The sequence below is a fragment of the Bombus terrestris genome, chromosome 14, assembly GCF_910591885.1.
Source record: "Bombus terrestris chromosome 14, iyBomTerr1.2, whole genome shotgun sequence".
NCBI classification, from domain to species: Eukaryota; Metazoa; Arthropoda; class Insecta; order Hymenoptera; family Apidae; genus Bombus; species Bombus terrestris.
Genome location: NC_063282.1, coordinates 5,310,168 through 5,326,147, shown reverse-complemented (window position 1 = coordinate 5,326,147; position 15,980 = coordinate 5,310,168). Strand labels below are relative to the sequence as shown.

The 15,980-nt window shown below is 37.3% G+C and overlaps 1 protein-coding gene across 1 annotated transcript in view; it reads left to right on the top strand.

The window, feature by feature from the left end:
• The window catches only part of LOC100644905, a 35,961-nt gene extending 21,417 nt beyond the window's left edge, over positions 1–14,544 (top strand). The window contains exon 3 of the mRNA XM_012316155.3: positions 8,973–14,544. Coding sequence (XP_012171545.1) covers positions 8,973–9,604 — 632 coding nt within the window. The 3' untranslated portion in view covers positions 9,605–14,544. The remainder of the gene's footprint in view (positions 1–8,972) is intronic.
• Positions 14,545–15,980: the final 1,436 nt, after the last annotated feature.

Below are 15,980 nucleotides of genomic sequence, written 5' to 3'. Positions count from 1 at the left end.
ATTCGTGCAGTTTATTTGCTCGTTAATTAGATTGTCGTAGAATAGCGGGGTAGAGAAAACGGCATTAAGAGAGTAGGTTCGCGTGTAACGAGGCGGAATAACGCCGAGACCTGTGCGGTGGATAGGCTGGAGGAAGAGGGTGGATGGGTGCTCGCGGGCGTAAGGGGTGGCTCTCGAAAATTGTTAAGCTAAATAAACGTTCAGCTGCGGGGAAAATTGGTAGAAACGCAATTACTGTGCTATCCCGCACAAAAGGGGAATATTTTCACCCTAATATTCCCGAGACAGAATAATTATTTACAGCCGCAAGAGAAAACTGTTTGTCACGGTCTTTCACTTTGTGCTGACTTAGTCATAGAGAAAACCAGGTTCCAGGTAGCGCCTTGTAAGCGTATCGTTAAAATGTTTCGTGTCAGACCCTTGATCGGATTGGCTCCTTCTAGGAGACGAGAATGGTTAGAAAGAGGACAACTGTTCTTGCGTGGAAGACTCTGACGCAAGAAAGAATGTGACGGTATGGTTAATTACTTCCGTTAGTGTCGGTCGAGGTATGAAAGTTCGAGGAATCTTTCCAACCCCTCGTCTTGTAAGTAAATTCTTCTTCAATTTACAAAATTTAGGAGTCATCACAATAATGTCTCTTCAACATAAATATATGAAACATTAGGATCGATCGATAAATGATTTTTGGAAATATCTTTTTATATATCTTTGTAACGACTACTTCAAAACAGCGGCTATAATCCTCGTTCTTCTTCCGACATATTGCCTATAGTTCGTCAATCTCGTGTATCAATCGTCGACATTTTTCATTGTCTACAAATATTTCTATCCTTTTACGAATCCTATTTTACATATATCTTTCAAAAATTGAGAATCTTCTCTTTCATACATGATTTCAATGTCTTAACTTTCTCACATAAAAATCCCATTTCATTGAGGGATTCAACGAAGCACGACCTATGTGTCAGTCACGGTTTCTTAATAGCAGTTAATTACTATTAACTCCTACAATTTCATCCATAAAACAAATCCCCAAAAAGGTGAAGCTATTCTAAAACTCGCTAGAAATGAGGTTGTTCGAACGAAAATGGCAATTTTCCACAATTCTACAAAGAAAGAAACTCAAAGGAATCCGTTCTGGACCGGTCAGAAGGGACGCAGAAGATGCAATAACATCGAGATTGTCAAAAGGGAGCGAAGCTTCCGTGTTCTCGGTCAGAAAGAGTCAAAGTCCTCGAGTCGAACGGTTAAGGGGCGAAGGAAAAAGGAACGAGGCGATTCCCTTTTTGGCGAAGAAGAGATTTTCTCGCGCGATTATTTCGAGCAGGCGAAATTGTCCGGATCCCAGGATTCGTGTAATTACGTCCTTGGTTCTCGCGCGATGACTTTACGACAAAGTATACCTTTGGTTTACCACTTTATAATCAAGCAGCCTCGCCTGTTCCCCTTCCGCGATTTGAGCTGTCCACTTAAACGCGTTCGGTAATCGCTCCTAATTACCCGGTCCTCTTGCTCGGCCTGTCTTTCACTTTCGAATGGTGGCTGGTGGATTCCTCGAGGCAACGTGGAACATTCAGTCACGCGATCTTCCCGAAACGATCCACGATCGTATCGATCGCGACTACATAACGTCGGAACTGATATCGCATTGACATAGCAAAATAGATAGAATATCGCTAAACATATTCGATCTGGTACATGTATCGACATCAGTTTTTAAAAAGTATTTCTCAACGACGTAACTAATGTTCTGGACATTTTTCAAGTAAAACCAAGTGAGAAGAACGATTCCCAATATTAGTGCTGAAGATAGGAATCGTGGAAATCTTTTCGCAACTGAACGTGCTACGCTTCAACGACTTAAAATTCGATTTTCAACATTGTACTCGTTGCGTATTCCGAGACACACCGTTAGTCTTAGATGTAATACCGAAAGAATGAGAAAGGGTCGTATATCATACGTCCGGCAAGAGAAAATAATCAAAATTGAGCGAATGACTTGAATAACCCTATGGTAGAATTATTTGAGTTCACAAAAAGGTATTACGTAAGCGTTAAACTTCATTGAGACAATTTTAAACGTATAAAAAATACGATGAAGAATTTAGTAGAATATTTAATAGAGATGCCAAATTAATTTGATTATTTATAGAATTGTTATTGTAACAAAGAATATGTGAATTTTTCATAGACCACTATACAGTATGATATATACGTAAAAAGACCCTAATGATTTTACAAACTTATTTAATTTTCTGCAGGTGTTTTAATGCTGATAAATTGGTTGAGTATCAATATGTATCGTGTCACTCCCATCGCTAATTCCAACTTCGTTCGGTTTCACCACGAGCTACCAGAAACTTCTGTTTTTTTTAAAGATTCTTTCTGGTTGCTTTTAATTGCTTCTACCGGTCTCTCCGGTCCATCGTCTTCGATCGATAATTTGTAGGGTCGACAGGGATTGCGATCGAAATTTCTTCCTTGGTTTCTTCCAATCGTCTTTAATTGGCTCAAACGGTAATTATTTCAAGCTTCTCATTTCAACCTACCGTGACAAGCTTCTTTTATGCCCTGTTTTGCATATACAAAAAATTGTACCTTAACAAGGTATGATCTAATTAAAAATTACTGTATTCTACGAATTAATTTTAGTTTTAGTTAAAATCGATCTCTAAAATGATCAAGCGAGATATGTTTCTACCGTTAATAAAAGAAATTGATAAAAAGAAAGCTTTGTCCGACAATCTTCGAAAGCTCGGTCTCGAGAGGACCCAACTTTTACTTTCCACGTGACATAACCAGTCTAAAATTATTTTTGCATCGCCTCCTTCGGCATAAAATAATGATTATTAGCAATCATCTTGCACATCAACTCTATCAAATCAAATTTATTTATACGATTCTCGATTCTCTGCCAATTTACGAACGTCCTCGTGAATTTCGTTCCTCTGGGCTTCGCCTTGTCGCGTAAATAACTTATCGATGCGTCTGTAGGTTTGCTGTTCGTGAGCTCACGGCTCGTCGTCTCGGCTCTTTTGTCAAAGAACAAAGGTAATCGAGTTTCCCCAGGAATATGGGAAATTTGTTGCTCTCCAGCAGTCTCACGCGAGACAGAAATGTTTCTCGATCCCTTTTCGGACCGTACCTGCTTTCGTAAGATGCGCAGAAATCCTAGGAAATTTTTATTCCAAGGGCCATGGGGAAGGGTCGTGCCTATTCTGCCAACAATTTGTCCCCTATCTTCAATCTGCCTGGGAATTTCGATGATCTTTCCCCGTGTGTCCTGTGGACGGCTTACTATTTCCATATACATTTGATAATATATTTTTTATAGCTAATTTCGATAAGTAGAATAAGATTAATAGAGCTTCTCTCAAAAAGAAAATTTTCCATTCGTTTAAGTGAGTTGAGTTTGATAAATTGAAATTCAGATTACCCGAAAAGAAACATCGATTCATTATCAAGTTCTTGCGCTTCGTTAGAATTATCGAAGCTCATTTGTTTTACTGAAATTAATCAAACAATCGCAATTTGATTAATCTGGATCTAGGACGTCATTTCATAAAACGTTATTTCATAAAATTTACATTTAGTAAAAACAAAATAAAATATATTCTGATTTTATTTGAAAGTTTAATCTATCGTCTAATTCGTATACTTCACTAGAATTGTTAATATTCTATTTTTCATTCAGCCAGTCGAACCTAAACAACTTTACCAATGCAAATCAAGATTATTATACGCCAAGGCCACCGTATATTAATTTATCAAGATCTCGATAGCCTGCAACACAGAATCGATCGACCTGATTCTAACACATCTCCGCCATTAATCGTTGCCCCTTAACCGTCTGAAATAAATTTTCAACTGGCTCGATCGGGCTTCTTGGTCTCGTTACCATCTCGGTATCGAGAGTTAAAGCGGCTCCCTGTTTCCGGGACAACATCAGGACACCAGATAACGACATCATCTTTCTCTCTCTTTTCGACTGTTTCAAAGTCCATTTATAAGATTCATTAAAGTTTTGCCGGTCGTTACCATTAATCACAAAGCGGTGGGATGCCTGTTCGTGCGCTATACACGGGGAAAATAACTTTCCGCTTACGGGCGTACGAATCTACTGACCCCTTTTTGAAATATGAATTTTATATGCTAATGGCGGCTCGCTTCGGCGAGTTACTTCGGCCGCTTACAACCGTAGGCGTTTCAATCTTCCGACGAAAATTCCGGCAGCCGAGCAATTTCTGTTCCAAAGGGTGGCTGAATAATAGAAAGAGCCGTACGGATCGAATTCGCCGCGATTTACGATCTATAAATTTCGTTTCTCTCTTTCTCTCTCGCTTATTTGTAATCCGCGTCGAAATTTGTTTGCGATCAAAGTTTTTTTGGTAGAGGCGAGACGTTAAAAAGATGAAAAGCCCGTGAAACCGAAAAGAGCGCGGGAAGTCAAATCTCCGTTCCATTTTTGTCATTCGAGTCCCTCAAAATGATAAATAACGTTAAATTCGATTAGTGCGATTGATTTTCCAAAGTACCGTCACGATATGAATTTGTCTTTATTTTAATAACAGCGACAATATTATTGAGTTTGCGTTTACATTTGCTGGGTTGATCGTCTTAATTGCTACGATCTTAAGACTTTAAGAGCACATTTTTGTTCATTCTATGATCTTAATTTCATTTTACGAACGAGCAGGAAAATTGAAGCTTTATTAATCGAAAAATCAAGTTTCAAGCCATCTCTACGTCTTGCTGTTCCCAATGGAACCGCTAATCTTTCCAGAAGAACGTTTCCTCTCACCCTAGGAGAATTTGTTCCAACGGTCTTTATGTAATCTTCAATAGTCGAAGAATCTTTAAGGGGTGTCATAAGTTGACAGAAGACGTCCGGGCTTATTCTTCTTTCCCATCAGGCTATCATCATCCGTCTTCTTGACTTCCTAACGATGAGTGGAAGAACATTTTACATGGACCTTATAAAACTTTTATCCATGATATACCTTTCTTCTTCGAGAAAAGGGAGATCGTTCCTATTATTATTCAAGTTTGCTATATTTATAACTCGAGGTAATTTTCATATTTTTATTATGTGGGGTGATTTGGGAAGTGTTCATTCGTGAAAATCTAATTGATCTTTCTATTTTAATGTCCCTTGACTTGAACCAATAGAGTTCAAAAGGGAACAACCCGTCAGTTTCAAAGTCAATTACAGTCATTTTTTAAATGTTTTTAAATGTAGTACACCAGGGAAATTTTGAATTTGATTGTTTATGTGTGTATGGAAGCGTCAAAGGAATTTTTATGTATTGTTTACGAGAAATTTAAAGGTGCAGGAATGCACACAACCCTTATGATAATATCTAATAGATAAAACAAAAGTATAAATTCCAAATATTCGCAGTCTAATAACGATTTCAGTGAAAAATATATCACGTGAAAGTTGAATTGTTTCAATGGTGATGTAATTTGATTTGCCTGAAACGTATTGATTTACCGAATCTATAGAATAGTTTCGTTCTTGTTCGGCTGTTCAACAATAGAATGTTTGATAGACTCAGTTGGCAATAGAACCGTTCAAGGAGGTGATCCTGTAATTGTTTTAAACAGTACAGATCATATCCGTGGGACATGGACACGTTGTTTACCCTTCGAGCCCTTTAAATCTCTGACTAACCTAACTCAATCCATACAACTTTTCCTCGTCTCAGAGACCATCGAAAGGAGACATTTAAATCTGGCTATCCCTGTGGGAACGTCCGGCGTCCACGTCCCGGGGGTTTGTCGTCCGGTGGGAAAAAAACAATGAACTCGTTTCTGACTGGTGCAGACTCCGCTCTGGTGTCGATCGTATGAAAGGAAAAAAGAAGAGAGCGACTAACGTTCGAGGCTTTTTAAAAAAGAAAAAAAAGGGAACGATTTACGTATCGAGAAAAAATCGTTTGGTTCGTGAGACATGATCTCAACTGGTTCCTCTCAAATAATTTTCTTGTTAATCTACGTACGCGAATCGAGATTTTAATCGGGGCTCGTTTGACCGTTGTATTGGCTTGCCTAATTAATGTTCGTCTAAATTATAATTAAAAGTATTATTTACATATATAAAAATATAACTTTAATTTTAAATTTTCATTGTTACATTTTTTAGTAGTAAAATGATATAACTTTTTGTAGTTATTGTCTACATTTTGTACTTATTGCAGTTATATGTTGTTACAGTCCCATAACTTAATTTCAGCATGTTTACCGAATCCGAATTTAATTAATTACCTATCATTGTGTATTTCATTAAATAATAATCAAACTTTCATTCAATTTTTAAATTAAAGGACAGCAAATTCTCGTTCAAGTAGATTATTAAAATCCTTGGCTTCTGTGATTTGATCAATTTTGTTTATCAGATTTGACTATGTTTTGCTGGAAATGGTACAAATGCAATTTCCAACATTCGCCAAGGATATTCCCTCCACCCTCTCGTTTATCAAAAGCAACATCCTTTACCGTGCAGGAAAATACGATATATCCATACAAACACCATTTCCCTAAACGAACGCAAATTCTGCTTTCCAACTATCCTCCCAACCCCAACACGTTGTTACATAATTCATAACAAGAACAGACTTTCTTGTTCAATCCTCTCGCTTCTCATCCCTTGGAAAGTAATAATTCTCAACTTATTTAATCTCCCTTATTCAGATATAATACACTTTGTAGACTATCTTTTTAATTCTACGAACTCTGCGTAAATATTTATATCTAATTTGAATAAAGTTTTATTTATATTCTATCGTTACGCGCTCCTAAACGTGACTTTTCAAACATTTGATACTCCCTACCCGATGTTCGCTATCAGATTTGATCTCCTTTCTATCACCTCGTCCTCCTCTAAACATCCACCAATTCTCCCATAAATGCCCAGGGAGTATCACCATGATCGTTTAATCACGAACGATACTTATCCCTAAGAGTGCTTTAAAATATCGATTTAGATACACAAATTATTTAATTTTCAACTTAGACCCAACAATTTTGTGATCCGACTATTCACCTGTATAAACGCATCTGTTTAAGAATTCGCTCGAACGTGATTTCTTAAGAGTCAAGAATCTCACATTAAATATCCACTGGGAAACCTAATTTCATTTTTTTCACCATCCCATTCTCCTCGAAACATCTACCAACTCTCCCATCAGTTTCCCAAAAGGTATCCTATACCGAAATATCGTTTAATCGAACACCATATTCCGGATGTCCACGGTATCCACGTTCCCAGGAATAGGTGAGTAACGAACTGGCCCTACCTGACGTCTCGTCGAGGGTTCTCAGAAGGGTGTACTCGTACAGGGGTGTGTGTGTGTGTGTATATATGTATATATACAGAGTATGGTTGGGCACTATTACAACGAATAAGAGAGAAGGGAAGAGAGTAAAGGAGGCTCGTGCGAAATTCGATGATTCGCAGGAACGGATGACGGGGTGTGTAGCGACAGGTAGTTCCCATGGGAGGTTCATGGCGGAGGATTCCCACAGGAACGAGACGCGAAACCGGGCCACGAGACTCGAGGCGAATTCCGGTCGGCGATTCTCTTTGATTCTTTCGCGAGGCTCGCTTTTATCGAGTCGAGAATCGAGTTCTATGGCTTTTCACGTATTCTGCTTCATTTGTGTGCTTTCTCTCTCTCTCTCTTGATCCCTGATAAAAATTCATCGGTAAACTAAGGATTTTTATGCATTTATGGAAAACTTAAAACTACGAGAATGAATAGAATCGTATAACGTGAACGGGCATATAAAATATCTTAAGTATACTTGCTCGTTGTAGCATTTAGCGAGCGAAACAAATCTCTGATTAAGTTCTATTTCCTTAGCTGCGTTGAGAAAACATTTAATTTGCAGAAACGTTCGCAGTCTACCCATCACCAATGTTTAACTGTCCCTCAGGAAGTTTGTTCTGGTTTTGCATAAATCATTTAAGCGATCGTTCTCTTTTTACCTTCCCCTCTTTTTCCTTGCTTTTTTAAAATCAGCGTTTGCGAACTGGGGAAAAATTCTCTTCTCTGTATGAACGATAATTCGTGGAAATTTGCCAGAGGAACGACATACATACATGCTTGTGAAAGCATTCGAACATTTAACGTAGAAAGTTTTTACCCGTATATCGTATGTGTTACGTAAAACATTTTGAAGTTTCATTTCGATTTATTGAAATTTCTTCACCAATAGTTTTCATATATATTTGTAGATTGGTTACAAATTTTATCAATATGATCACGATAGATGTCACAGCTAATTCGACTGCAATCGGCAGCTAGTAGATTGCAGGAAAGGACACAATAAATCAAATTTCTTATCTTCTACGGGGAAGCAGTCAATCAGTCCCTTCTTAAGGGGATTTCCAAATTATCTTTTTATTTCGTGCTCTTTAAAATTTTCAAGTTATTGTTAGTCATAATAATTACACCTTTGGTATCCTCCAAACTTATCAGTTTCGTTTTTAACAGACTTACCTTTTAATCCAACAGACTGTTTCCTTTCGAGATTACCATATCAATTAAAATCTTTCTGTTTAACCATAACGTAAGATCAAAGTCAGGAAATTAACAAAACTGTACCTATTACATGTTTCCCCTGCGAGTCTCGTACAGAACTTCATAGAACTTTCCTATAAACGACATGTTTGTGATTCTTCAGGATCGCGTTTTTAATGACTGGTTGCGTTTCCTTGAGAACAAACGTTTCGTAAACATTGCAGTACAACGAAGAATCACAAACACGTCATCTAATAACTATCCTGAAACTCCAAAATCTAAGAAAGTTTCTACAAGTGTAATACTTTCACGAACCACTCTCGAAAGACAAACTGCAAACTGGATTGCTAAACTTTCAAAATCCCATACTTTATCACTACTCGTCCTCGTACGAACCCTTATACATACATACACACGCAAATGCATTGCTGGGTCTCTGCGCAGATGCCGCGGAGAGGTTGCTGACGTTACTGGGCGTGGACGAGGATTTCGAGGACCTGGTGTCATCCTCCGAGGACGAAGGTGTCGAACTGGACGATCTCGACGAGGACGAAGAGGAAGACCAGCGCGAGAACGTCAGACTGTTGCATCAGTTGGCCGCTTCTTTGGCTGAGGAATTGAAGCAATCTCATCAAAAACAGACTTCGAACAGGCTCCTGGCCAGAGGTGATCCCTTCGATAGGGATCGAATGGAGCTGATTGGGATGAGTTACCTGGAACACAGTTGCCTTGATGAGGTCAAAGACCCGAAAGGATGCAGCTGTTATCGAGACAGCGTGGCCGATAAGTGTCAGAGACAAGATTCGTCTCGTTCGTTTGGCAAACAACACGCGATCTTCGAGCCTTATCAATGTTTGGAGGGCTGTTTGAGGATGGACCAGGAGAGAGATGAAGGCAACAGCGACGTCGAGCAGGTTCCAGCGTCGTGGAATGCCGGCTGGGATGCCTGTGCTACGGAAGCCCTCAGATATCTCGTGGAGGATGAGGGACTGCCGCCTCACCATCCTACGGTCTTGGCGATGAAGGATCATCTGGAACTCCAAAGGGAACGCGCCTTTGCTCGATACACCACGTAAATGAGTCGCTCTGATTTTTATCGGATGAGGTACTTCATTTTTTTCTTTTTTGTTTATTCTTAAAGGGAAGCCCGTCTGGCTTTTACCGATAGAAACGCTCCCATCGCGAGCCGAACAGAATGGAAACGAGGGGGTATTTCCTGTTCGGAAGCGGAGGTTGAAAGATGAATGTGGGGATGGATGATCGGAGGTGGCCAGATTCTTGTGGAATTAAGGAAGTCTTTGGTAATAGGTGTAGTTATGGGTCCGGGGTGGAGGAATTTATAAGAGGATTAATAACTATGTACATTATCGGTTGGGAAGTATTAGGCCACTTACTGAGTGAATTTGAAAATTAATTGGAAGATTATTAAACGATGAGATTGTTAACAAGTGATTAGTAAAGCGATTAGCCTTGAAGATTGTTATTTGGTTTAGAACCTACGTAGATATATGAGATATTTTTCTAAGGTGCAAAATTATCTCAAGTTCGTTTTATATATAACTTTTTCCTTAATAACGTGTTAAATATGTCCTGAAAATATTACGAGTCTTTCTGTACTTTGTACGAATATTTCTTATAAATTCTCAAGTACAAAATCATGATCAATTAGTAATTTCCTTGATAATTTAAACCAGCTATCGCATTTTATATCGAGCCATAAAGTGTCCTAATACATTGATCAACTCCATAAAGTGAGAACTACAAAAAAGATAATGATGTTACAATCGCTGTCTTTTAAGCCATATTATTATTATTATATCATCTAATAATAAATAACTAATGGAAATAAGTTGTTTATTTTTCGAATATCAAATACTAATCACGTATCTGTGTGACAAAATTGAGAAATTTAAATTACTCGATTTACATAATTTAAATAAAAGCCGGAGTTGATCAGTTTGGCTTTCAAGAGGTCCACTTATGAACAGGACTGTATTTACCTACTTTTCAAGAAAACCTTTTCAAGAAAAATCTAGAAAAGGTTAAAACGTTGATATTCGACTTCTGAGATATCTTAAAGTTTGGACTTCAGCAGCGAATTTCAATGGTTATACACTGGAAGCCTCGTGTCCCACATTCACTTTTCAATCATCTCGAGTGGAAGCTTCGTGATCGTCCGCACCTTGGCGATTTTGCTCGAGCAGAGAAGTTCCTGTCACAATAAAAAGAAGGAAACATGACGAAACGAAGAAGGAGAATCTCTTTCCATTCAGAATAAAATGCATTCACCGTGTGTTTGTAAAGTGAACGACGCTTTCATACGGCGCACCGTGAGAGAGACACTGTGCTCGTCAAGTAGATTCGAACTTCTCCATAGATTTTTCTGGAGGATGTGGCTGTGGCTTCGTTCCGGGCAACTTTTTTTCAGGACGAGTTTTCTCGTCGAGCAATTACCGTGAGAATGTCGCGCGACTGATTTCTTCATAGCTTTGTCGCACGTCAAAAGTGAACGCCCGCTCGTCAATCCCTTTCTACTACCTTTCTCCTTAACTGAAAATTAAAAATTAAGTGTTAGATCGTGTAATAAGTTCGTTCGCATTTCCTTGACAGAGCACCAAACTTTTATGTAAGATTACTTTTATATAAGAGCTATTTAATCGCCGATCTATCCTTTGCAATTGAATCGAGCAACTTATCATATTCATGTAGTTATTTAATAACTGATATTCTACTCACATTCTTGATGTTATTTAACGATTAGCCGTGAACAAAATTTTCCGAGCATCGAAATAATAGAAGGAAACAGGAATAATTTCACGAAGATCCCAGAACGTTATTCTTCCTTCGTTACTATCGTTAGATAATAGAATTATAAGTAATATTTATATTATATCACTTGTCATATATCAACCAGCTAATATAGATAACGTTTATATAAAATTCCTGAGAGAATGTTCATCAGAAGACAGATGAACTTGTTACACGATTTAATAAATAATCAACCAAAAATTCTAAAAACTCTAGGCTAATTAATACTAAGTACTATACTCTTCAAAGAGTTGAGATTCACGTTTGACGAAGGCTTCCAGCGACAAAACGATTCCGTTTTTTACTAGGCATTGTACAGTCACTGATATATTCCGTTTCTGGCTAAAAGACGATCGTGGATCGATAGATCTGCGATTCCTCAGGTTCCTACATCGATGATACAGCAGAAGGAGGATGAACTTAACATCCAATGGCGCGTACAGATTCACGTGTTTGCATTCAATTACCAAATCAGCATACTTTTCTTTTTTATTAATTCGTCCAACCATAAAGCGAGCCACTTTTTTTATCATTTTTTTTCTTTAGTAGCACAATTTTGTATTGGTTTTCATGTATCGTCGTTACTAATATTATAATCGCCATCCTTACTAGCATTATCGATTATTTTTCTTTTCCATTTTTTACTATTATTTTTTTTTATTATTTTTTTATATTATTTATTGTACTCTTATCGTGTTAGGCTAAGGAAATAAAGTTCTCTCTTCTCGCACGCTTTCGATCCATTGGACGTTAGATTCACTCCACGGAAAACGAATGTCAATAAACGATGTCAATACGAAGGGGTTCATACGCTGGATCGATATGAACGAGAGAAAAAAGGGGCTGAACATCCCATGGGGCAGAATTTCTTAATTAATGTCGACAAAGAGAAACCTGTAGATTTTTATCGTGTATCGCTTTTGACTTTTTAACCTTTCAAAATTGCAAGGAACGAAATATCATGTTAAACAAGATGTTAAAGAGTTAAATTATTTTTAAGGATACGAAAATAATTCGATCGATTGAATGATCAGGTCGATTGAAGAAATTTTACATTTGATAGAAACGATTCTCTTTTATATTTGTCTTTTTCCGGAAAAGTGAACGGATACACTTCGTACAGTGTCCTGGACATTTCAATTTTTTTAAAAAACATAGTCGTCGTGTTACGTTATTTTTATTACCGCGGATATTTATATACATATGGGAAATCTTAGTGTTCAAATATGTACATAATGTTCAAAAACATATAAACTATACAAAGTGATATTCATTATATTTATCGAACTATCCAAGTTCTATTCCTTTGGCTTTATTCCCCAATCCAAATTTGTTTGCACATCTGCAGTTTAGTGCGTCAGTTTTATCGATATCGACTGATTTTGCACATTTGAAGGGTTGAAAAGCGAGGAGAGACGTCCGTTGAAATCAGAACTAAATACTCCTAGAACAAACTTGTAGATTATTTTACCGTAACCGTGTGATAATTCGAAATTATCAAGTTTTTTAATCGTTCGAATATTGCATCGCATTTGTGCTCGTTTTCTCAACAATTTCAGCAAAAGTTTACCAAGTGCCTCCGTTTAAGTCAGGCTCGTAAATCTTGACCCCATAAATAGATGGTGGATTTTTATGCAAATTCATATTTTTGAAGATAAACACGAAGAAAGTAGAACTCTCGGTAGAAAATTGTTTTGCCTGCCAAATATTATAGGAAGCAGTATACGTTGGACATTTTATACATTTTTTCATATTACGTGCACTCCGTGCAGTTTTCATATAAACGTATAAAAATCTGCGTAAGCTATACTCGTAAAACTTACTGTAAACCCTAATTTCAAAACAGAAACGTTCAAGAACTTATAAAGGAAAAAGGAAGGGTAAAACAGTGCAATGCAATGTTCGATCGATTCCGATTAAAAATTCGTATACGATTGGCGGATCCAGTGTCGTCGATGGAGCGACGAAAATATTTAACGCTAGCTCTAATATCGAATTCTAAAAAGACAGTTCATCGATTAGATAGGTTTATAGAATATTTCTAGGTGATTAAGTCAGCGACGAATCGTTCCTGGTGTACGAGGACAATTGTTCAACGTCGACATTGGATCGATGAAAAAGTCGTAAATCGGAGCATAAATTCTGGCGAGTGATTTTCGATCGACGATCGAACCTTTGATCACGAATCACTTGCTCGAAGAATCAGAGAGAATTTTCTGCCACGACCATCGATCTCGTGGGGGCGACGTTCCATTTCGTTTATTTTAATCTTGACTATAATTAAATAATTACTGTGCACGCAGTTTCATTGAAAAATTCGATTTCAATCTATTACAGTCCGTTATAACTAGACTGCTAGATTACTCGTGCAGATTTATACTTTCACACACATGATTTAAAAAATGAAATCGAAGAGAAGAGATCTTTTCTACTTATTAAATATTGAAACAAATATTTACACTCTTTATGTATTTTTAGGTATTTACCGTACATTTTATGTGTCTTTAAATGCTATGTGTGTTCTACGGACTCGTGCACAGTTACATTTTTTATATATACGTCTACTTATAATTTATACTTTTCAACATAAAGATCGAGGACGACCGGACGCACTATTATTTTTGTAACTAATAAAATTGCGAACGAATATTTCATGTAAAAGTAGTTTAATTCCATAATGGGGAATTTAATGAAATACTTGAATGTTTTCCAAGTTCTTAATTACCATTTTTTAGAATAAAATTATTAATAGCTAGTTGCACATTCCAATACGAGTTTAACAATATGTGTAATGCAGCATTAAAACCATCGAAGATGGCAATTAAGTGAGAAATTCAGATCTTTAATTAAATTACCTTTATGAAATCAAACAACTTTCACTTTCATCGAACATTTTTCCCTATCTTTGATAATTTAAAACATTGTGCGAATATTAAAGAATCTGTTTCTTTCTTTAATAATCGAGATTACTCAAAAATGGCTGGAAAAATGAATCACGCAGCGTGAAGATGAAATCGCGTGCCTCCTCTGAACGACAACTTCCTCTAAATATTCGCGATGAACACGTTTCCACGAGATCGAGTTAGGATCGACTCACCACTTGTACATATGTGTAATATATCGTTTTAACTTATATACGACTATTGTTACTTTTACAATAAATCATTGTAGATAACATTGACCAGTAAATAAACGAGCGCTAAGTTAATTAAACTCTTTTTCATAACTCCATTCCACGATGATTAATCATTATTAGACTGCGGATATTTACTGAAATTTGCATTTTTATACACATAATTTACAAAATGGAACTTACGTAGAAGGTTGTCTAATTTACTAGATATCGTAAATGGTGCTGTATCGAATATCGAAAAGAGTTTCAATGTTTTCTACATTTTTTCATATTACGTATACTCTATGCATCTTTGTATGCTCAAATTTTCTATAAACGCATAAAAATCCTCGGTTTGTTCTCTACAGTGCTGCAGAAACCTCAAAATATTTTACATAGCACGTTTAATACATACACTGATGACCACAAGTATTAGAACATTTATTCGTTATATGTATTGGAAAAATTAAACGAATTTTATTTCACGTAGTATTCTACGTTGCAAGACGCGTATGTGTGGCACGAATAAAATTACAGATCCATAATAAAATAAGTAGAAAATAAAAGTGAAAGGCATAGATGTATTTGTATCAAATATCATCAACTGACCTAATTCTTATGGCCGTCAGTGTACACAAAAGGTTTCCACGGTAAGTATTGAAATATCATACTTTTCTCAAGCACAGTACCTTCAGAAATGACATTGTAAGCAACGATCGCTTGTCGTCGAAAAACAATTTTCCAGATAATTTGTCTTTTCATTTGTCACAAAGGAACAGAAGAAGAGAACGTCCTTTCAGCTTGTCCGGCTCGAAGAAGTCGAGGAACGTGTATATTGTACATTATCGAGAGTTCGAAGGGATCCAAGAGAACAGAGAAATCCAGGAAGCATCACGGTGGTTGTGGACACTAGAAGAACCCATAGGAAGGCTCTATCTGGCACGCGACCAGGTTGAAAAGGATCCCATGGGCAGGTTTATCGTGGCAGCTTGCCTTGGGGATCTCTACGCCAATGGGGCATCTGGTGTCGGTTCGTAGCACATGCCATGCATCTGCTCCGTCGAGGTACTTTTGTTGTCTTCGACGTTCGTTCGGCGAAAATAAGTCCAAGCTGCTGTTACCAAGGGAATCTATGCTCTTTCTCACACCGAATCGTTCCTCCATCAAAGATTTACCGATGCTGATTTATCTTTATTCGAGATTTTAATTAGCGATCGATTAAAGAAACCGTTAACCTCGATTCGAATCTCCCGCCGATTCTAATCGATGACCACCTTCGTAGCATTTTCGAGCAGCAACGGTTGCCAGATGAACGACACTGATTTTGTACGGCGGCAAGGAAAGATCATATCTAGTAATTTCTGGTTGAAAATTGGAAGATCTCGTGGATATATAGGAAGATAAGAGTTTAAGCTCTTCTAATTGGACACGTTTCTTGATTCTCTCGAAGGACATCGTATCTCGTATCTCGAAGATTGAAATTCTCAGAGGACATTCGATTTTTTGATATCGCTATTCCGAAACTTTATATT